This window comes from Sander vitreus, chromosome 16 (genome assembly GCF_031162955.1).
Source record: "Sander vitreus isolate 19-12246 chromosome 16, sanVit1, whole genome shotgun sequence".
Classification (NCBI taxonomy): domain Eukaryota; kingdom Metazoa; phylum Chordata; class Actinopteri; order Perciformes; family Percidae; genus Sander; species Sander vitreus.
Genome location: NC_135870.1, coordinates 4,718,753 through 4,742,944, shown reverse-complemented (window position 1 = coordinate 4,742,944; position 24,192 = coordinate 4,718,753). Strand labels below are relative to the sequence as shown.

The 24,192-nt window shown below is 40.7% G+C and overlaps 1 protein-coding gene across 3 annotated transcripts; it reads right to left on the bottom strand.

Annotated features, from left to right (window-relative positions):
* Nucleotides 1-332: 332 nt before the first annotated feature.
* Nucleotides 333-22,801, bottom strand: rilpl1 (Rab interacting lysosomal protein-like 1). 3 transcript variants are annotated; one of them, XM_078271277.1, is made up of 8 exons: nucleotides 22,210-22,801; nucleotides 17,191-17,338; nucleotides 15,809-15,927; nucleotides 15,469-15,714; nucleotides 10,336-10,490; nucleotides 9,056-9,160; nucleotides 4,759-4,846; nucleotides 2,537-2,629 (listed from the first exon to the last, which is right to left on the bottom strand). In XM_078271277.1, the coding sequence occupies exons 1-8, from the start codon at nucleotides 22,495-22,497 to the stop codon at nucleotides 2,624-2,626; spliced, it is 1,155 nt and encodes a 384-aa protein (XP_078127403.1). In that variant the 5' UTR covers nucleotides 22,498-22,801; the 3' UTR covers nucleotides 2,537-2,623. The 3 variants fall into 3 exon arrangements, with proteins under 3 accessions (XP_078127402.1, XP_078127403.1, XP_078127404.1); XM_078271276.1 differs by lacking the exon at nucleotides 4,759-4,846 and having other exon boundaries at nucleotides 333-2,629; nucleotides 22,210-22,800; XM_078271278.1 differs by lacking the exon at nucleotides 2,537-2,629 and having other exon boundaries at nucleotides 4,753-4,846.
* Between the last annotated feature and the right edge of the window lie 1,391 nt (nucleotides 22,802-24,192).

Here is a 24,192-nt window from a genome sequence, read left to right as displayed (position 1 = left end):
GGTAGAGCGGGTGCGCGCAGATGCAGAGGTTTATTCCTCGATGCAGAAGGTCCAGGGTTCGAGTCCGACCTCTGACGGTTTTCCTGCATTTCCCCTCTCTCTCCCCCCTTTCATATCTCAGCTTTCCTATTGTATTTGTAAACCAAAATGACTTACAGGAGGACCCCAAACCACTTGATATGCAACTCCACTGTATAGCCGACTACTGACTTACAGTGTACTTCTACATCAGAGGAAGACAATGTACTACTATATACAAAGCCGATTTTTTATTATTGAGGAGACATGTTTGAATAAAAGTCAGCTCATTTAATAAAGCACTGATCCATTCATTAAATCTTTGAAATATCCACTTTAATCAGGGAAACACACAGGAGAAGGTGATCAACACTGACTTAAATAATGAGCTGCAGAACCGGAGTGTTTGGACACGTTGACCAGATTTCCCTTTTAATGTATTCATGTCTAAATAGTGCAGATCCCTTTGACTTTTCGATATAATCTAGAATATGATACTGTCTCATCATTATCACGCTGTGAACAATGTAAAACAGGGGAAGCTGCTTTGATACCCATTATAGTGTCCCTGTCAGTTTACATTCATTTAGTGTGGAAGACACCTCTCAGTGTGAAGTGTGAAGGTAAGCGGTCATAAAGCAGAAGCAGCAACCAGAGGTTAGCATTTTTAACAATAAAAATGGAAACCACAGTTCAGCTTTATCAACTTTCTGTCATTTCTAACTTCTGAGCCGACTCCTGAACACAATCTGAGGAATAATTAAATATGACTTTCTATGTAACTTCATGATTTTACATGGTGTCCTTTAACTTCAACATAGCTTTGACGCTGTGTTTATATTTGAGGCCTTGTATGAATGATGCATAAAACGCAGAAGTCAACATGTACAAACCTTTTTCATCTATATCACTTTAAGTGTACGCTATATTTGGAATATTTTCAGCGCTTTACCTTGCTGTCAGACAGCCCGAACGATGGGGAACTGATGCCGCTAGGCTCTCGTCAAAGCCACCAGACTCCTTTGACAAAAACGCTCATTTTTCCTAACAGAATATAAGAGTTGCCGCTAGAGATGGTCCGATACCATTTTTTGCTTCCCGATACCGATTCCGATACCTGAACTTGTGTATCGGCCAATACCGAGTACCGATCCGATACCAATGTGTCATATATTTTATTATGTTTTAAGAACTGTATACTACTATCCCTGTATGGATGTGATATGATTTCTATCTTTGTTGTCAGTCTGGCTCAGGTTAAACTCTTTGTGAAACATGAATGCCACAGAACTTTCTTTTATTCTGCAGTTTGACAGTCAGTTATAACGGAAAAAGAACGTAAATAATATATTATTAATAATAATAAATACTTTAACGTATTTTTTTCTTTAGGGCTTTATTACGTGGTATCAGATCGGTGCATAAACTCCAGTACTTCCCAATACCGATACCAGCGTTTTAGGCAGTATCGGAGCCGATACCGATACTGGTATCGGAACATCTCTAGTTGCCGCTGCCGCGATCAGTTAGTTAGTTTGTCTTATTGTGTGACTTTGGTGATTCCGAACTAACCCTTTAAAACACAAAAGTCACACAATAACACAAACTAACTAACAGATGGAGTGTGACTTGTTGGGTAACTCAAAATTAAAGTAAGTAAAATTTGAGTTACTATTACTTCAAAATGTGAATAAAAGCATTTGTAACATTTTTATGTACACTTTTTAAAATTGTGATTCTATGCAACATTTTGTACACAAAGCCCCAAACTCTTTAGATTTGGAGAGCTGCATAGTTTGAATTTTGCTGACAGTGCTGGTGATGGACCTACGAGCTGCTCATATGAACAAGGAAAAGACTTATCAAATCAATTAAATGGGACACGTCTTTCACACTTTTGTTTTTTGAGAAAACTGCAGTAATTGTGTGTTTTCTTTATTCTACGCCGGTCGTAATATACGGTAAAAGTTTTCACGGAATAGCAAACACTACAACATCTGGAGTCGTGTGATTTTTAGATGGAACTTTGCAGCACACTTTTACGCCCAGAGATTTCATCTGTGTCGTCATTTTCACCCACTCAACATATCATTAAACAACTTTCTACTTTCAATCCTACAACTTGAGTTTACCCTCTCTACACGTCACGTCAATCGTGTGTGATTCTGTCAAACCCTTCAGGCGCCAACATATTTTCTAACATTTTTTAAAGTCTTAGTATATGCCATCGCTCATTGAGATACACAGTTTGTATATTAAAAAGTATTCTCAGGTGATTAAATAAACTTCTATCCAAGCTGGAGCCTCATTCTAGGTGAATCTCTCTTGTCTGTCTCACCTCAAGCCCAAGATATTTTCAGGCGCAGTGTGAGTCACTGGTAGGGGTTTTGGTGTGCAATCGAAAAACACTTCAGGATCCGGGAACTCAAGTGATGATCATGGAGTGTTAAGAGTTTCGGAGTTTTTTTTTCCAGTCCGGTGACTCTACAAGTGCTGTAACGCCTCCTGGGCTTGTTCTGTGTACACGTCCTCCTTCCCCATCCACGAGCCGGCGTCAAACTGCTCACTCCGGTGCAAGTTACGCTGCTTGTCACGAGAGAAGAAACTAAACCTGAAAGACGAGAGGATGGAGAGGAGGCAGAGGCTTTAATGTGATGTCCAGTGACATCAAAGTGTGCTTTAGTAACATGTATGTAATGTGTGCAGTGCATATCAGACATTTGTAAAGCAGTGTTAGTGTAAGATATGCCTATTGTATGTTACATTAAATACACACATTTGAATTATAAGTTTTAATTGTCAGTCATTTTATATTTCATATTTAAAGGTGCTGTAGGTAGGATTGTGAAGATCCAGGACTTAGCCAAAAGATTTGAACATCGACAACTTCTCAGTCCCTTCCCCCCTTTCCGCTAAAGCCCAAAACGGTCTCCTAAGCCCCTCCCCCCACAATGAGGGAGAATGAATGCGTGTGCATGAGCAGTGATTGACACGCAGTTAGACACTTTCTCAAATCTCACTACAGGCTGTAGGTGGAGCCAGAGGAGCTGGATTTCTTTTTAAATGACCTGCTTCATGTAGTTCTACTGGAACATAGGGTCAGTTTCAGCAAATATGACAGAAAGTTAGTTTTAGAAGTCTTACCTACTGCACCTTTAAGACGGTTTCTAGGTTAGAGTATCTACGGTAACGTTGCAGCTTTAAAGCTTGTCACTGGGGGAACAAGTCAGACCGGGCTTGTATCCCTCAGGGTAGTGTGTGATGGTGATGAAAACGGATAATAACCTGTGAATATTAATGTAGAGCCTACCTCAGAGACAGTAACTACAGCCAGAATGATAATCTGTGAGTAAATATTAGGGCTGCAAATAAGGATTCATTTCACTGTCGATTATTTTCTGGATTAATGGATGAGTTGTTTGGTCTATAAAATGTCAGAAAGTGGTGTAAAATGTGGATCAGTGTTTCCCAAAAGCCCAAGAAGACGTCCTCAAATGTCTTGTTTTGTCCTCAACTCAAAGATATTCAGTTGACTGTCACAGAGGAGAGAAGAAACTAGAACATATTCACATTTAACAAGCTGACATCAGAGAAGTTTTACTTTTTCTTTTCAATAAAAAAATGACTCAAAATTATTACTATTAACTATTTTGATAATTGATTAAATAGTTGACAACTAATCATTAGAAAGCTAGCTGTCTAAACTTGTGAAAAGCCGAACAGCATCCCCGTCCAAGCTGTGTTTCACTTTCCCTCCAATATTATTATAAACGTAATAAAGACACCTGGACTCGGTCGAGACCAAAAGCCATATTTGGCAAGACCAGTGGCAGAGACTGAGACGAGCTTTGGTCTGTCGTCTCCCTAACGTGACGTAATGCAATGCATCGTAGGGGAAAGGAGAATCATTGTACACCGCTGTAAAATAGTACCTACTTTTTCGTCTTATATTCCGTTTCGTGATACCCAACAAAATCAAATACAATGGATAACAGTTTAAATGTTTATTACCAACAAGCAAATTGCGCAAATTCGTTGGAATATGAACCCTGCAACATGGGCTTTAATCTCTGCAGCTCTATAAGTATCCATCTGCATCTTTGTGTGATTTAATTGTAATGTAATTTGTAACGCTAAAAGTCTTTGATCCTATTTGTCAGAAAATTGTTGTTGAGCTCGGCTTTTACACTGATCATCCACTAGTGCTGTAAGTTTTCTTTGATTACTATTTTATTTTACGCTGAATAATTTCACTGAGACCGGGCTTGTATCCCTCAGATCCCTAAGTGCTTGTTAGCAAAAAAAATCAACGTTGAAAAGAAAAACATTTTAAAGATTCTAACTGAAATTAATTGATCAGTGCAGCAAAGTAGAATAAAACATGATGAGTTAACGGTCTGTTATAAGTTGTTTTAATCACCAAGTAATGCAAAAGAGCTAAAAGCACTTTAGTTTGGAAATTAAAACAGGATTATTTATATGAGTTTAGAGGTGCAGACATGTTATTACTTTGGTCAGTGAGGGGAAAAGACCAGATGTGACGACAACAGGCGAGTAAATTCTGACTGGCTGATTTTTATTTTCCACAATCATCCCATTGGACAATGACAACAAGACAACCCCACAATCAGCCAATCAGAATACTAAAAAGTTGGGGGAAAAGCTGGCACATGCAAGGGGAGGGAGGCTGTTAGCTGAGAGAGTGACAGACTCTGAAGTCAACCAAATATAGAGTCATACAAGCGATATGAGACGTCTGATTGGCTGTAAAGTGGGGTCATCTGGGATCAAACCAGCTGCCACCATCGGCATAATGGCTGTGAAGATCCTGTTACACAAAAGGTAAAGACACACAAACAGGAAGAGATATATAGGAAGAGGACGGAGGGGAGACGAACGGGGGGGGGGAAGACAGGGACCACATCAACCTTGGTTCCAAACCTCATGTAAAGTTCCTATTGAACTGAAAGAAATCATGCTTTAGTGCATTCCCTTTTTTTTGCTGTTTTGCATCATGGTGAGTTGGTTTAAGTTCGGGCTGTGCAATTAATCGAAAGTTTAATCGCGATTAAGATTTCAGCTACTAACGATCGCAAAAACAGAATAATTGAGAAAAAACATTATTTTGCACATTACGTTTTGCACGTAAACTCTTATTTTGTCTTTTGTTCTGAATGAAAAAAGAATGTTCAAAGGGGAAAAGTATTAAAGTGCTCATATTATGCTGTTTGGCTTTTTCCCCTTTCCTTTATTGTGTTATATATCTTTTTTGTGCATGTTATAGGTTTACAAAGTGAAAAAGTCCAAAGTCCCCCCCAAAGGGACTTACCATCTCCAACAGAAAACACTGTTCACAAACTGCTCCAAACAGCTCTATTGTAGTCCAGCCTTTACTTCAGAGACAAACGTGGTCACTTTGTAACACACGTTATAATGCTCGCCTAGCTGCTAGCATGGCACGCCCTCATACTCTGCTTCTGACTGGCTAGTAGTCCTTACCTAGCTACTGTCAGGGCACACCCTCATACTCTGCTTCTGACTGGCTAGTAGTCCTTACCTAGGTACTGTCAGGGCACGCCCTCACACTCTGCTTCTGACTGGCTAGTAGTCCTTACCTAGCTACTGAGCATGTGCGACTCCCAACAAAGATGGAACAGAAGTGAGAGGTCTCACTCTGTAGCTAAAACAGAGAGCTCAACACACAGGGTGAAAAGAGGAGCTGCAGCAGTGTGCAGTACGACAAAAATATGGTGTTGTTGTGGCCGGTTAGCTCAGTTGGTAGAGCGGTACAGAGGTTTATTCCTCGACGCAGAAGGTCCAGGGTTCAAATCCGACCTGTGCCGATTTTCCTCTCCCCTTTCATATCTCAGCTTTCCTATCTAATAAAAATAAATAAAGATATGGTGTTCCATTCCACCTATTCTGATATAACCTCTAAATACAATTATGAACCTGCAAATAAGCATAATATGAGCACTTTAAGGGAAAATTCAAAGTGTTGACTTCTTTTACTTTTTCAGTTTTTAAATTCAATAATTGCAACATCTTTCCCAAAGACAATGAATAATCGTGTTAAATTATTGTGATTTCAATACTGACCAAAATAATTGTGATTTTCTTCTTAGAATCGAGCAGCCCTAGTGGGAGTGTATCATGTGCTATACTTGACCCATGACAAAGCATTCTAATTATAAACACACACACAGAGTGGTCAGCGTGTCTGATATGTGTCACTTTATCTTTATACACTTTTCCTAAAGCCTAAAGTTTGCACATCTGTAGTGGAATTTAAATCTTATGAACTCATGCTATGTGCGTTGAGACAGTGGTAGCCCAGGTCTTATTCAGGTCCAACATAACCTCACAACCTGTCTCAGGCAGAGTACAAGTTCAACTCTGTGTCTCCGTAGATGACGGGAGATGAAACAGCTGTATGATAAGACAGTGCTGCCTCAAGCGCTGACATCCTGCCAAGGTCATGGAGGAAGCCACCACGCAACGCATACTCACATTCACAACCACACATGTAAGAATAAGCTCTCCCGCTGAATGGTCAGGCTGACATTGTTTTCTGTCTGTGCCTACGTCCACGACGTTCAACTTCCGGGGTTGCTGCCGGAAACTTCCGCCAGATGTATGTCTTTTCGGCCGAAGTCTGTTACCGTCTGCTTTCTTTGTGTTGCCGTTCTAACCTCCGGTGGATTTCTGAGGACTATGGTTAACTGCTCCTCAGATCTCTGCAGGGTAAATCCAGACAGCTAGCTAGACTATCTGTCCAAGCTGAGTTTTCTGTTGCACGACTAAAACAACTTTTGAACGTACACACGTTCCACCAAAACAAGTTTCTTCCCGAGGCTATTTTGCAGCGGCTCCGTTGCTCCGTGTGGTGCTTAGCGCCGCCCATGACGATTGTGATTGGTTTAAAGAAATGCCAATAAACCAGAGCACGTTTTTCTCCCATCCCAGATTGCTGTGTGGACTAGCCAGACCCTCCTCCACAGCACTGTGGAGGAAGGTCTGGCAATGCGAGACCAGTGCTGACAACATGGCATCATGACTTTGCGTAAACATACACGCCACTTTCCTAAAGCCAAATGGCGTGTTATCTGTACGCATTTTGAGCTATCCACGTGTATGTCTACGCTGTATACAGCAGATGTAAACATATCGCATTATCACGAGAACGTCACACGCGTGTAAAAAAAAAGTTGGGTTTAGGGAAAGAACATTGGGAAAGGCTTTAGTAACACAAAAAAAACGACAAAAACACAACGGTGACCAACGTCATACGCTTAGGAAAACAATAAACGGTTGGGTTTAAGAAAAGAACATTGGGGAAGGCTTTATTACAAGAAAAAAAAAGAAAAAACGGTTGATAAACGCCACACGCGATCCCCACTCTCCTGGGTGAAAGTCCTGTGTTTTACTCATCCGCCACCCCAACCAACCAACCAACCAACCTCCCTCCTTTCATACTACTCGCTACGGCAATAATCCACATGTAATGTAGGTCAATGGAGGCCAAACGGCGTTGATAAACACGCTAAAAAACGATTATGCGTCTTGATAACACGCAAAAACGGCATACGAATTGGCGTGTCATACATTGTGAGATCACTTTGAGATCAGTCTGGTGCTGAGGTGTTTTGGTTCATGATTTAGGTAAGCATCTGTTTATGCCGCCCGCGATATCTTTGTTTACATTAAGGGTTCAGCTAAACTTAACGCCTCCAGCATGAGTAGGACAGGGACTAACCCTAACCGTTATTATTCAATTGTATTACTTGTTTCACATTTTATCGTTTATAATTTAGCACTACATCTTAACTTGCACTAGTTTTTTTATTATGTCTTAGATTCAGATTTTGCTTTTACTTGTGTTTACGTGTGTTTTTAGTTAATAAAGGAACATCGTTAGAGGTGCCTGAGGCATAGACATTTCTATTGCCAACGATTACTTGTGTTATTGTGCACATGACAAATAAAGAACCTTGATAGAGCTGACAGACAAAAACAAGCATTTTTTTTTGTGTGTGTAAATGCTAATAGAAATACGTAAAATGATTTCAAACAGAAGAAAAGGCTCGGCACACAAAGACGGTTTGTGAAGCACAACCTTCTGAAGAGTTATTAAAAAAAGGAACCGTCTGTTAATGTGATTATTTTGTCACACATACTGATCCTATTGGTGCTTTCACACCTAAACGGTTTGGTTCATTTGAAACAAACTCCGGTTTGTTTGCCCGGTTAGTGCGGTTCATTTCGGCTGGTGTGAAAGCTGTCATTGAAGCCTGGTGCGGACCAAGCGGCCGAAGGTTGGTCTCGGTGCGCTGACATGCAGACTCTTGTGCGGTTTATTTGTGGTGTAAAAAGCCACCGAACCAACCACATCATTTGTGGTTGGTTCAAACCTAAACTACTAATAATAAATCCATCAACTGTTCAGGAAGTGGTCTTATAATTTATTAGTGTAAAGCCATGTATGTATATAACCTATTTATGCAAATAATTTGACAACACGTTCGGACATCAGCATTGGTATTTTCTCTGATTATTAAGCTAAAGGCTTTTAAAACTGCTTCTACTCACACAAAATTCTAATGTTGTTTTAGCCATTTTAAAAAGCAGACATCATGTTTAGTCAGATTTTAAAATGACTCCTCTGATCTATGACATGAACCAGAGCAGCATGCTAAAACATGCAGTGTTTGAAGACATTTTAGTTTGCTGCTGTGTTTGTTTTTACAGGCCAAACAAATGCAGGAAGCGGGGCGTATGTACAGTATGAACTCTGAAAGCGTATGTACAGTTATAATCTCTAAAAGTTATTTTTGTAAGAAAAAGAAAAACGTAATACAGCTGAAACAACTACTCCTGTGGTTATATTTTCAATGTTGGGCTACTGTGTTTACTTTATGGGTGATGACATTTTGTAAAGCTGCTTTCACATTATTTCTAGGATCATTTTAATCAGCTTTTACTAGGCGCAAGCAAAAAAGATTAGGTGAGTGTTTTATGTCATACGAGGAAAACTTACAGGCGTTTGATTCCTGACTCTGGCTGTGCAGAAGAGCGGGAGCGAGTCCTCAGTTCAGGTGAAGGAGACGGGGAAGGAGTAACAATCTCATCTTCTGTCTCATCACTGCAAAACAACAACATGGCCGTAAGTATGCTATTATGAGTCTTTAGGTGCATCCATCCATCCATCCATCTTCATCCGCTTATCCGGGGTCGGGTCGCGGGGGTAGCAGCTCCAGCAGGGGACCCCAAACTTCCCTTTCCCGGGCCACATTAACCAGCTCCGACTGGGGGATCCCGAGGCGTTCCCAGGCCAGGTTAGAGATATAATCCCTCCACCTAGTCCTGGGTCTCCCCCGAGGCCTCCTCCCAGCTGGACGTGCCTGGAACACCTCCCTAGGGAGGCGCCCAGGGGGCATCCTTACCAGATGCCCGAACCACCTCAACTGGCTCCTAGGTGCATCCCATGGCCCTTAAATTGCATCCCTGACTCCTCCACTTCTTAGTTAGAGATGGCCCGATACCATTTTTTGCTTCCCGATACCGATTCTGATACCTGAACTTGCGTATCGGCCGATACCGAGTACTGATCTGATACCAGTGTGTCATATATTTTATTATGTTTCAACAGCTGTATACTACTATCCCTGTATGGATGTGATATGATTTCTATCTTTGTTGTCGGTCTGGCTCAGGTTAAACTCTTTGTGAAACATGAATGCCCCAGAACTTTCTTTTATTCTGCAGTTTGACAGTCAGTTATAACGGAAAAAGAACATAAATAAACTACTTTAACGTAGATTTTCTTTAGGGCTTTATTACGTGGAATCGGATCGGTGCATTAACTCCAGTACTTCCCTATACCAGCGTTTTAGGCAGTATCGGAGCTCATCTCTAGTCTTAGTCCCTCCCACTGAGGAGGCACGGGAGAGACGTGAGGAAATCACGGGAGGAGAGAGGCAACGAGCAAATGTGTTTTAGAGGGATGAGACGTCCTTTCCTCTGAAGCGTCACATGAATTCGTCAGCTGTATGGGCTGAGTTAGCAACTCCTTCAGCTGCACGGCTTCAGGGAAGGCTGCTCTCTTGTTTCCTCGGCTATAGCTCCTCGATGATCCCTCCTCGATGATCGCTACTCTGTCTTCGGGGCAGAAATAAGAGCTTTGAGACGGCCTTCACCGAGGAGGGACAGAACAACTTCCGGTTCAGTCGAGGACCGTGGAGTCGAGGAGCTATCACATAAGGGACATGGGATGTACCTACTATCTCCTCAGGTTGACATCTATGTCCCTGTGAGTACCTTTTGTAGTAGGCCAGCTCCTCCTGCAGCAGGAAGACTTTGGCCTTGAGCTCGTTCCTCTCGTGGAGGACGTCCCTCAGCTCCTGCAGGGTGAACCGGGGTCGGTTGGGGTCCTTTGGGTCCAAGCCTCCTGTGTCCTCATCGCACATCGCCTCCTGCCGACAGACAAATGCATCACCAAGGGGAAACAAAACCAGAGAAAAGGACGGAAGGAAGGAAGGAAGGAACGTAGGCGGGAAGGAAGTGAGGATACCTTTGTAAAATATTGGAACACAGCAGGCATGTCCTCATCGCACATCGCCTCCTGGTGGCAAACGTTGAACTCTAAGTCAGACATCGGGCCTTGTTCCAATACATTTGTTTGCCCTTCCCTCCTCCCTTTAAAGGTAAAACTCTGTTTGTTTTTTAACTCAGCACACCCGAGACATTCACTGTCACTGTTAAAAAAATCACCTGAAAGATTTTTAACAACACATGCGGCTGACAGAAGTCACTCATGCACTGAGCAAAAAAAAAAAAAAACAGACAACTATTCTTATTAATATGTATTATAAGTCCAACTGGAATCACATTTAGTTTTTAATCCAAAATGAAAATCTGCAGAATATTAATCATTCTGACTTTTATTTAAAAAAAAATGTAATCTGCGGATAATGGTTAAACGTAATATACCCTTACCAGCGTATCGCCCTGTGTATTTCGTCTATAGCAATCCCTGCCAATCGGTCCCAAAACCTCCCAGTAATAGAGTAAATGCCTTAACATATTGTTTGTAAATCTTTATAATCATTCCCCAAAAAAACTAATTTTCTTAACTTGCCCTTTTCAGCGTGTGGCTTGCTAGCTCGAAGTTTGTTGTCGTTTCCCGAAGCCAACAGAGTAGTTTGAGAACAGCAACACACAGAGAGTGGAAGGTGAGGGGACACAAGGTACTTCCGTTGATCTAGACCACACATGTCAAACTCAAGGCCCGTGGGCCAAATCCGACCCCTTGCAAATTTTTATTCGCCCCCCATATCAATTTAGAGTCACAATACATTTCGGCCCATCTAGTTTTTGTCAGTTTTTACAATGTTTATGGGACTTTTTTCAGCCTTTTTTACCCAAAAAAAATTCCTAACATTTTTGTCGACTATATGAGACCTGCGATAATACAGTCAAAGATATTTGACTTTTTCGATGACATAAAAGCAATTAAAGCAACACCAAAGCACTTTTCCTCTTCGGCCCCCCTACAGGTTGGTAGCGGAGTTGTCCATTAACGTTCTCATTCGAACTACAGATCCGCTACCCGATCTGTCAAACTTGCATAGTGCGGTTATAGCCGGTAGAGGGCCGCAAAGTGAATGCAGAAGTGCCGTTCACCCTGTTACGAGTTGATGAACCACTGAAACCATTTTTGGAAACCTTATTTTAAGGTACAAAATCATCTTTGGCGTTGCTTTAACTCGACATGTCTGGCCTTGGATGTGATCCTCATTTTCCACGGTGGTCCTTAGGGAAGCTGAGTTTGACACCCCTGATCTAGACTACATAAGGAGTAACTAGCAGCTTCGGGCATGGTCTAAGTGTGTGCTGGGTGCTGTTCGTTTACTTTAAAACAACAATGGCGGCTCCTAAAGAGGTTAGCGTGGATGCTGCAATAGCATCAGTTATATCAAAACAGGAGAGGATTTCTCCTTCAAAAGAAGAGCAAAGAACAACACTGAAGGCATTTCTCGATGGAAAAGATGTTATCGCACTTCTCCTGACTGGCTTTGGCAAGAGTTTGATAGACCTGCCAGGTATTTTTTTGAAAGTGCCTGCCTGTTTCCAATGACGGCTTCTCAGATGTTTCTGTGTAACAAACCATCAGACGCTTATGCAAAGTGATTTAAAATGAAGGAATTTGATTGGCTGTATGGGAGCAAGTTCTCCATCTACGTAGACGGAGAATATCCATCATGAAACCAACAAATATGAAATATAAATCGCTCCCCTCTGGTTTCTGATTTTCTTCTTAAAGCACAACATTAAACATGTGATTTACGGAGCTGGGGTCTCATTTATAAACGTGGCGTACGCACAAAACGGGGCTGAAAATGTGCGTACGCCACTTCCCACACAAAGGTTGTGATTTATAAAAAACTAACTTGACGGGAGAATGTGGGGTCCTCCACGCAGACTCTGACCCATGCATACGCACATTTTGGAGACAATGGGAATTGGCGACGCAGATGGTGAGGTGGTGAACTGAAGTCAGACTGCAGAAAGTACATGAACAGTGTGAACAGCCAATTACTTACTATTTTCAAGTATTGATGCCTCACGCACATTTTTTCACTCCATATCATCCACGTTACCATGAAGATTAAATCCAGCAGTGTTATTTGCGTTTGTACTGAGTGATAACTGTTCCATAAACACCTTGTCAAATCCACCTCAAATCTTAAATCAATTCGTTCTTAATGTTTAATCGGCGCTGTCTCGCCATCACATTGTCCGCTACGGAGCGCAGGAGGAGGAGATGGCCCGACTCCATGGAATACAGGATAGCATCAAATACCCTAGCATTAGATAATGGCAGAACACGGTGTAAATAACTAATTATCTGTCTTTAATACTCATATATCATCAAATGTCAAAGTCTAGGAAAACAACCGTTAAGCTCTCGCGCAATCGTTACACTTAATGTCCTCGTTATCAGTCCTAACTTTAATACTGTTCATAACAAAACCTGCATGAAGAAAAGGGTAATACCACTAGTTGATGCTGTGATTTTGGCAAGGTGTTAACTATCACAAATTGTTGTAAACATATAAATACTGCTGTGACCCCGTGCGTAATGCTGCATGATGGCACTGCTGGCCCTGCAAGAGGACTATACGCTAATGGAAGAATCAGGAGGGAAAAAGGCTTCAGGGACCATGACGATGACTGGATAATATGTCGATTTAAATTCCCTAAATCTGAGCTCTTGGATCTATGTACTGGTCCTCGCCACTCTGGGGGCAACCGGCTGTTTCCAGAGGGAAATGGCAGACAGCTGTGTTTTTTTATAATTATTATATACAATCTTGAACTTTCTCACTAAGGCTTGTTTGGATATAATATATAGTTCTGTTAAATCTTATTATATGCGTCTGGTATATCGAAGCTGTCCCCGAGTGCCGCAATGCCTGCCGTTTTGGACAGTATTATTAATATAGGTTGTCTATAGATCAGGTTTTCCTTCGCTATGGGAGAACAGGAATTATAATTCAATTTGCAGCAATTTCTGAGCGTCTGAGAAGTTTTTTGCTTTTTCCCCGCCAGTCGTCATGATTCGGCGTAACGAAAGAACAACTGCCAGGTCATTAACATACTGATTAGCATTCATGAAGTGCTTTGCATGGACTATTTATGGTTAAAAATGGGCATGTACAGGGCAGGATAAGAGGCTGATTCATGTACGCACACTTGTGGGTAATCTGTGATTTATAAAGGGAACATTGCTTACAGATGTGCGTACGCACGGTTTTATAAATCTGAATTCTTTTTGGCGTAGCCATTTTTACCTTTTGGGCGTACGTACCCTTTTAGTAAGGATCCTATGCACAGTTTTATAAATGAGACCGCAGATATGTATGATGTAGCAGGGAAAAAAAACTATTTCATTTCAGTTGGACTTTCAACTACCATTTCTAGTCAGTGTTTCAGGATCATGGTGCATTAAAAGGACAACTTCAAGTGCTGTTAGAAGCCGAGCTATCGAGGTGATCTATATTTAGAAAGGTCGTCGGTGCAGTCGTCCAGAAAGTCTCACCCAGTTGGCAGAAGGGCGTCAAATCCTACCGACACACTCAGTTAGTTCTTTAACAACCATGCCAAGCTGTTTCAACACTTCTCATGGGTCATACAAATGTTAGTCTACTAGCTTTGTGTATTCTTTTTCTAGTTTTATACAGGCCATTGTTCTTTCTACTGATACTGTTGTTGCTCTGGGAGTGCAGGTTTGGAGTTAGAGAGCCGGGACAATCACACCACTCTGGTTTGCTAACTAGCACTTCTGCATTACCCAAAGCAATACTGCCTCGTCCTCAGCCTCCTCATTCCCATCCTCGTGTCCCTCTGGGCTGAGGGAACCAGGCAGGGAGGGGTCAAACCCACCCAACATCAGCTCAGAGGGGTCAGGTCTGTCTGACCAGCTCTCAGCCCCCACCACCACTGTAGCAGCTTTACCACACTGGCGGAGTAAAAGACACTTTGTTATCTGTTTATGTAACAATTCTAGTTGTTATATGTTTTTGTCAGACTTGCACCTGCAATTTGGGGAAAGATAATTTAGTGGACAATTATTGGTTAACATATTAGACATAAAAGTCATCAGCCCTCTTTTAAATGAGAACATTTTAAATTTATATATATATATATATATATATATATATATATATATATATATATATATATATATATATATTATACTTTAAGGACTTCTAACTTCAAGAATTAATTCAACAATTTTGGAAAAGCTTATTTGCTTTCTTGTTGAGAGTTGGATTGATACCACAGACCGTTAGCTTAGCTTATCTTAGCATAAAGACTGGAAACAGGGGGAAACAGTTAGCCTGGCTCTGTCCAAAGATAGAAAAGTCAGCCTAGGAGCACCTCTGAAGCTCACTAATTAACTGTTATATGTAGTTTCTTGCTGTCATGGTTTTATGAGGGGTTAGGTGCTGGAACAAAGCAGGTCTCTTTTAGCTTTGGACAGAGCCAGGCTAGCGGTTTCCCCCTGTTTCCAGTCTTTATGCTAAGCTAAGCTAAACGATCTCCTGGCTGTACCTTTATATTGAAGGGACAGACATGAGAGTGGTATCAATCTTACTCTCAGCAAGAAAGCAAACAAGTACATTCCCAAAATGTCTTTTGTTTTAGGAGTTTTTTTGGCAGTTTTTTTTTAGATAAGATACAGTAAAGAAAGATTGAGAGAGAAAGAAGATGACAATTGACAATAGACCAGATTTTAACCCACAGGATGCCATTAAAGTCTACAAGTAAACACAATGATAGAATCTATTCAAACACATTTGTCTGGGGTTTAAAACACATTTCAATATTAAATTCTGACTACAACCTCAGATGTAGCTCTTTTACTGGTTTCTTGTGCTGCGTTACCTCTGCAGGTGAGGGGGGAAGAGGTGGGGGTTCCTCAGGGTTCTGGGCAGGTAGGTTTCCTTGAAGTCGTTCCCTTAGGCGTGCAACTTCCTGCCGAAGGGCAGTGACTTCCTGCCCCCGCGCCTGAGCCCCGGCCTCCAGTTCCACCTTCTGCTCAATCAGAGCTTTCCCTTGAGCCTCCACAACGGAGATTTTATGGCGCAGGTCGTGGTTGATTTTCATGAGGCGAGACTGCTGCTGCTGGAGCTGCAGGAGCACAGAGAGTTGTGGGTAAATTATAAAAAATATGTCCAGAGTACGAGAGCCAGCTCTTGTCGAAGTGGCGAGTTTGTCGCCTTACTGCTTCTATGTCCTCGTTTTTCAGCGTGAGCTCACGATCCTTGGCCCGGATCTCGTCTCTCTGCTTGTCCACCACTTCTTTAAGCTTCTTCATCACCTGCCTCTCTCTCTCCGTCATACCTGGTGACCACAGAGAGCAGACAGTGAGCGAGGAGCACTGTACATACAAACAAAAACAAGCAGGCAAAAGTAGATTTATGTCACAAATAGTTGCTGCAACTATCGATTATTTTCATTGTCGATTAATCTGTTGATTATTTAATCAATGAGTTGTTTGGTCTATAAAATGTCATTAAATGGTGAAAAATGTGGATCAGTGTTCCCCAAAACCGAAGATGAGGTCCTCAAATGTCTTGTTTTTTAGTTTACTGTCACAGAGGAGTGAAGAAACTAGAAAATATTCACATTTAACAAATTGGAATCATAACAAATGACTCAAACTAATTGATCGATTATCAAAATAGTTGGCAATTAATTTCATAGTTCAATTTAAAAAGTAATGAATTCATCTTTGCAGCTCTATAATTATTTATATGTTTTTATTGGGAGAGAAAAGTCATTAAGTTGTGCAGCAGGAACCCTGAGACACACACACACACGCGTACGCGTGTGTGTGTGTGTGTGTGTGTGTGTGTGTGTGTGTGTGTGTGTGTGTGTGTGTGTAGCAGGTGTGCTTGAACACTGAGGCTGGTCTGTCCACAGTGTGTCAGGGTGACTGTGTCCTCTGTGTGAAACCACGAAAAGAGCCTCTGATGCAGAGACAAGACTGGCTCGCGGTCAGACACAAAAGAAGGCCTCCTTTGTGTGTGTGTGTGTGTGTGTGTGTGTGTGTGTGTGTGTGTGTGTGTGTGTTTGAGTGTGAGAGACAGTTTCAGCGAGGGTCTCAGTAAAGAGCTGCAGCCAGACATTTTGACGATAATACTTTTTTTACTTTTACCTTAGTAAAATTAGATTTAGAGTATTTCTACACTGTGGTATTACTACTTTTATTTAAATGAATGACCGGAATACTTTTGTCCCAGTAAGTGACTTCTTCAAATGTCAACAGTCCAAAGACCGCAAAGACTTTCAGTTTATAATGTTATATAACAGAAATAAACAGCAAATCCTCATACAGGAAACATCATGTCTATATTTTTGAAATATTTGTAAGGCATCTTCCCCAAAAAAGCACCAATTTGAAGGTCTCCACTGTGGCCCTAATGTAAAATATATTGTTCTAACAAACGTGTAAAGCAACGGAGCAACTGATTTGTGATGATGATTTTCAGGATCTAAAGTTAATGGACTCTGCTTTCTGTGTGTGTGTGTGTGTGTGTGTGTGTGTGTGTGTGTGTGTGTGTGTGTGTGTGTGTGTGTGTGTGTGTGTGCGTGTGTGTTCACCCTCATGCCGCTGCAGGTCCTCCTCACTCATGGGGTCTTTGTTGGACATGTTGGTGAGGAGGGATTTGTTCTCCTCCTGCAGTTGAGCGATCTGGGTGAGCAGGTCCTGAGCTTCTCCTCTCCATACGTCCTCCACCAGCTCCAGCTCCTGTACTCAGACAATCAAAACACATATGCAATATGACATATTAACCATTATTATGATGATAATAACTTTCTAGAGCGCCTTTCACAAAACCCAAGGACACTTGACAGAATTACTGCGGGAACGGAGCTCAGGGAGGTTGCAGGCTGTGGTGAACAGCTGGTACGTGAGGAGTTGGGATGTAACATTGCGCATATCTGCAGGGAGGGTGTTATATATTATTGACCACATCTATTACACGTGGCACATATTGAGATTACCTTATTTAAGAATTCTCATTGTTGCGTTCAGGATGTTTGTGTGTGACATTCTTTGTGTCTTCACTAATCCCTCTTGGGGTAAAATCCCCATGGTGTCAGCTACTGCCACCCCCACTTAAGTACAAATTGTAGGTATTTCCATTTTATGCAACGTTATACTTGTACTCTACACACTACATTTGTCTGACAGCTTTAGTTACTTTTCAGATACCAGTCAACACCATGTGTTGATGTTGAATATTTGTGATAAACTGAAGGATGAGGTCTTCCTCTATGTGTTGAGAACATTCTCCTCCTTCTTAAACTAAATAAAGTCTTTAAAAAAGCCTCTTGAATCAGCTGGAAAATGCATCGTCACAAAGCTGAAAACAGGGCTGTTTTTCTGACGCCATGAAAAGTTTAAAAACTTTTTAGAGATACGTGGCTCTCACAGGACAGCGATGCTGCAAACATGTGATGATCTTAAAGAATATGATGCATCGCTGTAGATTAAATGGATTCAAAGACGGAATCATCAGCATTCGTTATGTTTCTCTTCTGGTTTATTCGCGTTGTCACCCGTTAGTATGTAGAGAAAAGCTCGATTGTGCTCTTCAAATCGGATTCGGTCTCCATATTACATGCCTGTACAGCACCATGCAGAGCTCTAATTATACGCTATGTTTACAATTTACCAGTCGAGAGCGGGAAAAGAGATGAAGCCCACATATCTTTGGTCGGATGTTGAAAACTGCTAAAGTTGAAAGAGTTCTTTTTTACATTAAGCTCTCTGGATAAACGTAAAGCTATACGTTTACTCCTTTTTAGCTCGTGTGTCCTGAAAATGGCAAAAATAAACATAATCTTCTTTTTGTTGCTGTTTGTTTAAAGGGGAACTATGCAGTTTTTTTTTTTTTTTTAGCTTAATCTACCTTAACTGAACAGCTTCGGAGTCATTGGAATGGTTATATGACTCTTTTTCGGGTTGAATGGTGGTCGTCTCGCTCCCCCCTAGCGCCTGTGAGCGGAAAAACCACCCATACAACTTTCGGCCGGCACTTTCTTTGTCAGACAAGACAATTAACTGAATATATTTGGGTTTCGGACTGATGGTCTGACAACAACAAAAAAGCTATTGGAAGACGTCACCTGGGGCTGTGAGGAGCTACAGTATAAATAAAGAATCGGCAGATTAATTGCTAATAAAAATAATCATTAGTTGCAGCTCTAGTATATTTCTAATTTTTCCATCTATGGATCGTTATTTCTTTTTCTATATCTTATGTTTACTCTACAAAGCCTTTTTAGCTGGTGTGCACGCACACTTTTGAGCATGTGACAAATGAAACCTTTAAATACTGAATCAATAAGTACACAGGGGTACAACTGGGACTCGAAATCGAAATTCCATCGGAATCGTTTCTTTTTTGGAATCGTTTGGAGGATTTGGTTTCAAATCTGATCATCGGTTAGTAAGCGGCACTCTAGTGTGGCTTTATTTTACGTTGAAAAAGCTGTAAAACTGCAACCCACCATTGAATCAAAATCAAACTTTCCTCTTATTTGTGAAATAAGCATGTGACCCGTTTCAACTCCACCCATCGATAGGAACTGGAATCAGAATCGTTATAATCCAAACGATGCCCAACCCTAGGTACAACTGATACTTCAAGTCACCTTACTTTCCCCCAACCAAGAATACTGTGTTTCAGAGATTAGCAGCATGTAATTCTGCTTTAGATGTGATGTTTTCCGTGTGAAAATCACGTGAGCTGACTCTGACCTCTCAGACACGGCAGAATCAGCTGTCACCTCCAGAAACTTTACCACTTTACCACACTCATGAGACACAGTTAATCAGTGACCCGGTGACTGTGTTCCCCGCGACTCACTCACTCTAACGACAAACTTGCATGTCAACTTTTTTTTTATAGCACTCTGAGCTGTAATCCTGATTTAAAACCACCACGATGTTCCTACTGTCTGTGATACTCGATAGTGAGTTTAAAGTGATCTCATCAGCTACTTAAGTACCACTTTCATGTACTTAATCGAGTATTCATGCTACCTTTTACTTCTACTCCACCACGTCTCAGGGAGGAAATATGGTTTAGGGATGCAACTAATGATTATTTTTTTATAGTCAATTAATCTGTTGAATAATGGATGAGTTGTTTGGTGTCTAAAATGTCAGAAAATGGTTAAAAATGTGGATCAGAGTTTCCCAAAAGCCCAAGACGACGTCCTCAAATGTCTTGTTTTGTCCACAACTCAAAGATATTCAGTTTACTGTCACAGAGGAGAGAAGAAACTAGAAAATGTTCACATTTAACAAGCTGGAATCAGAGAATTCTTCACTTTTTTTCATAAAATAAATCACTCAAAACCGATGAATCTTTTATCAAAAATAGTTGGCGATTAATTTAACAGTTGACAACTAATCGATTAATCTTTGCAGTTGAAATATGGTTCTTTTTACTACTCGCTACATTTGTCTGACAGCTAGTAGGGGTGCAAGATATATCGACTCAATATTGTTATCGCAATATATCGAAAGTGTCGCGATAAGTATGGAATATATTGGGGAGCGCTGCGTCCCGTCCGTTGGCTGTGTGGCTTAGTTGGGTTTGATTTAGAGCTTGAAACGCTGTAACGATCATGTTTCACTGGCCAGTTACCGTGCTACTTGCACATGTTAGTGAACATCAGTAAACGGGTCCACTACGTGACAAACCCTATGGAGCGTACCACGTGTGTCCATATTTCAACAGAGTGACAGTGTAAGTGAAGAGAAGTTGTGTCCTGTTCTCTTTATTTATTTTATACTGTCCAACCAGTAAAACATGTCCTGTTCTGTAGACATGATCCTTATTTATTTATGTATTCATGTTGGACCAGTCCAATATGACCGTCAGTTGAAATAAACCTTGTGTTGTAAGAAAACTTGTTTTATTTGTTATGAATCTATTTTGATGCGTTTTCTCGTAACCTTTGTAATTTTACATATGTTTAAAAATATCAAAATTATAAATCGATATCGCAATATCACATTTTGTCAATATCGTGCAACCCTAACAGCTAGTTACATTTTAAATAAATAAAAATACTTGATGTTTATAAAGTAAAAGACATTGTGAAAGGTTAAACCAGGGTTTCGGGGCTCCTTGTCACGTTTCAAAGGTCTAGGAGTCGTTTTCAGATCCATTAAAGAGACTGTTGATTCAAGTTACCGGGGAAGATATGTTGCTGATTCATTGGAAACAATCACACATTGGACCAATATAACTGGAGTGTAAGAAGTGTCCTGCTGAGTCAGCGACAACTTCCCCATCGGCTGTCATCATGTAGCAAACAAAACAAACAGCAACTATCTGACTGGGGGAGTTACGTCAACAAGTAACTAAGGACATTTCTCAGAAATGCCAAACATTTCATGGTTTCAGCTTCTCAAATGTGCCAATTTTCTGCCGTTTCTTACCTCAAATGAGGTTTAAACTTCTGGTCGGACCAAAACAAGACATCTGAAGATGTCACTTTGAGGTCCAGGTAACTTTGAAGACTTTTCTCACTATTTTCTCACGTTTTACAAAACCAAACAATAAATGGATTAATCAATACAACGATCAGTAGTTAATAGTTAAAGATGAGCTCCCATCTCAACCGACTACAACGCTACCTAAACATTAATGCACGAGTAACAATAATCTAAGGTTATACTACTGGTATTATACTATTATTTAACATTGTTAAAATAGATAAATAAGAGCATGTACATTTGCATACAGGCAAGAAAACCATCACTAACAAAATCCTCAGCAAACTTCCAGTAACTGATACGGATTTTCATGTTCAAAAATAAGTAAAAAAAAAAAAAAAAAAAAACTTTCTGTTCCTACACCCTTTTTCTAAGTAATGTACATTATTGTTTAAATATCATTAGACATACTCACAGGGGCCTTTTCCCTGCATTAGTAATGTTTGGTACTTTGAACACTATTTCCAGATAATACTTGCATACTTTTATTTAAAGTTTTCAATGGGGAACTTTTACATTTTTTTTAATCACTAGGTTTACAAAAAAAAACATTTCTCTGCATTGACATTAGTATTTTTTACTATTGATACTTTGAGTATATTTTCTCTATAATAGGCCTACTTACATACTGTTATTTGATTGACATTTTCCATGGAGGACTTTAACTTGTAATGGAGTATATTTACAGTGGTACTGATACTTTTACCTCAGTAACATTGTCAATGTTTATAAAGTATTTACAGTGGTATTGGTACTTTAACTTAAGTAGCATGTTCAATAGGGGACTTTAACTTGTAATGGAGTATATTTACAGTGGTACTTATATATATAAAGTAAGATTTTAATTCAGTACAGTACTTGTCAATGTTTATAAAGTATTTACATTGAGTTTGTTTACAGTAGTGCTGGTTCTTTTAGTCGAGTAAAGAATCTAAATACTTCCACCACCTCTGGTTAAATCACAGTAACTTTGTGGCCCAGTTACATTTGGTGTGTGTATTAATAGGGAAACAGCTTGTCAACAACACATTTAACCTAAATGTACAGCTTTAATCAGTGTAGTATTGAGTGATCTGGGCTGTCAGTGTGCAGTGTGAGACCATTCTGTGCTTCTTCTCCTTCTCCAGCCGGTCCATCCGCTCCAGTCGCAGCTTGTCCAGCTCCAGGCGCAGCTCCTCGGTCTCCGGGCTGATGCTGTTGCGGCTCACCATCACCTCCAGGATCTCCAACACCCGCACCACTTTGGGCATCAGCCGGGACAGAGCCTCGCAGCCGTACTGGTCTATAATGCGCTCAAACTCCTGGCCCACCACCGCGGCGATGTCATAGACGTCCATCACCGTGAGGTCAGCGACATTCTTCTCCAGGGCCGAGTCGGAGTCCTCCATGTCGGGATAGTTCGGCCCTCCCCGGTTTCCTATTATGTTTCCTCCGCCACAGCAAACTTCCTCCCCTCTGGAAGAACAATTCTGCCAAGTTAGCTAAACTCTGCCGCTTCTCCTTCAGAAACTATAAACAAACACGCCGTAAAACAGCATAAAACACCGTAACTATCGTGTATCCATCACTAGCGGCTGAGTCCGGGTGTTAGTTTGATATATTGGGGATAAATATCGGCTGTGGCCCATCGCTGTCCTGCCTGTGCTGTCCCTGTTAGCTAGTGACCACCATTGTCAATTCGGCCATATTGAAATGTCGCATTTCCGGCTATACGTTTCAAAATAAAACCAGTGTTGACGAATGTGTTGCAACAACTTCTGTTTTAAGATTCAAATGTTTTATTTGTCACCAGTGGTGGAAAGTAACTAAGGAGCCTATATTTACTCAAGCAAGTAAGTTACTTAAGCACAGCATTATTTCCATTTTATGTTGCTTGCCAGAAATGGGTCTGGCAATGCAAATATTTTAGTTTTTACTCCAGTACAATTCATTTATACGTTTGAGATTAAGATTTTACATTAAAAATAATTGAATGGGCTTATAAAAAAACACGTTTTCAAGCTTCTTGGTTTCTGACATTTAGATTATGGATACAAAACATATGCATAGAGTAGTCATTACTGGAATCGTCTTATAAAATAAACTCCCCCGGCAGTTGAAACCAAATCTGAATTCCCAGAAACGATACATAGGACTAACCTCAGTCTCCTCAATGGAAGGTCCCCAGGTGGGTCCATCGTTGTTACCTAATCTTGTGGCACAGTCTAGTCTTAAAACCTTGATTGCTTTAGTTTAGACTGTGCACTTACCATAGAGTATATTCCTACTGGTATTCTTCCAGCATAGGAGTACTACTTGGTTTCTGGATCTCTGGACTAATAATTAAACAGCCATAAATGTCCATTGTTTTTAGTGTCCGATCCGTACAGTTTCCTTGAATGCAACATTTGTGTGTGTCCAACAGTCAAAGGTAATGTAATGTACAATATACTGTAAGCACTTGTGTACACTACAGTAATACTTCCCCATTTGGGAAGTTACATTTAATCCATTAGCTGTGTTTCTTAAAACATCCAAACTTCTGCAATTGCTTTACATAACTGTGTTTTCTTTTACATCCTAATCATCCTAATTTATATATCAAGTTATTATTGTATTGCCAATATTTGTAATTTTCACTTTTTAATTATGGTGCTTAAAATTAATTGTGAATGAAAAGCATTTACATGAAAAGGAGGATTAAAGGGTTAATGCACATTTGGAAATAAATTAACTTTGAGGGAGCATTAAGCCATGTTTATTTGAATGCACTGACCTAAGATGTGTGTATACTACAGTGTAATAACACATGGGACTAATCTCCAAACACGGAGGCCTAACCGTCTACAGATTAATGATGATCTCGGAAGATCAGTTTACTTATACTAATCAACTTGTTTTGTGCTTTTATTTATTTATTTATTTTTTTAAGATTCATTTTTGGGTCTTTTCTCTTTATTATAGTGACAGTGGATAGACAGGAAAGGGGGAGAGAGATGGGGGATGACACGCAGCAAAGGGCCGCAGGTCGGACTCGAACCCGGGCCGCTGCAGGACTCAGCCAACATGAGGCGCACGCTCTCACTGGGTGAGCCAGAGGCCGC

Bases quoted from the DNA above. Each gene is read 5' to 3' on its own strand.
- rilpl1 (XM_078271276.1), bottom strand. From the start codon at position 22,497: ATGGAGGACTCCGACTCGGCCCTGGAGAAGAATGTCGCTGACCTCACG. The intron at 17,339-22,209 runs GTCTCACACTGC...GTCTGAGTACAG, and splicing joins AGGAGAAGAAGCACAGAATG to GAGCTGGAGCTGGTGGAGGA. The intron at 15,928-17,190 runs GTGAACACACAC...TGTGGTCACCAG, and splicing joins GGACCTGCAGCGGCATGAGG to GTATGACGGAGAGAGAGAGG.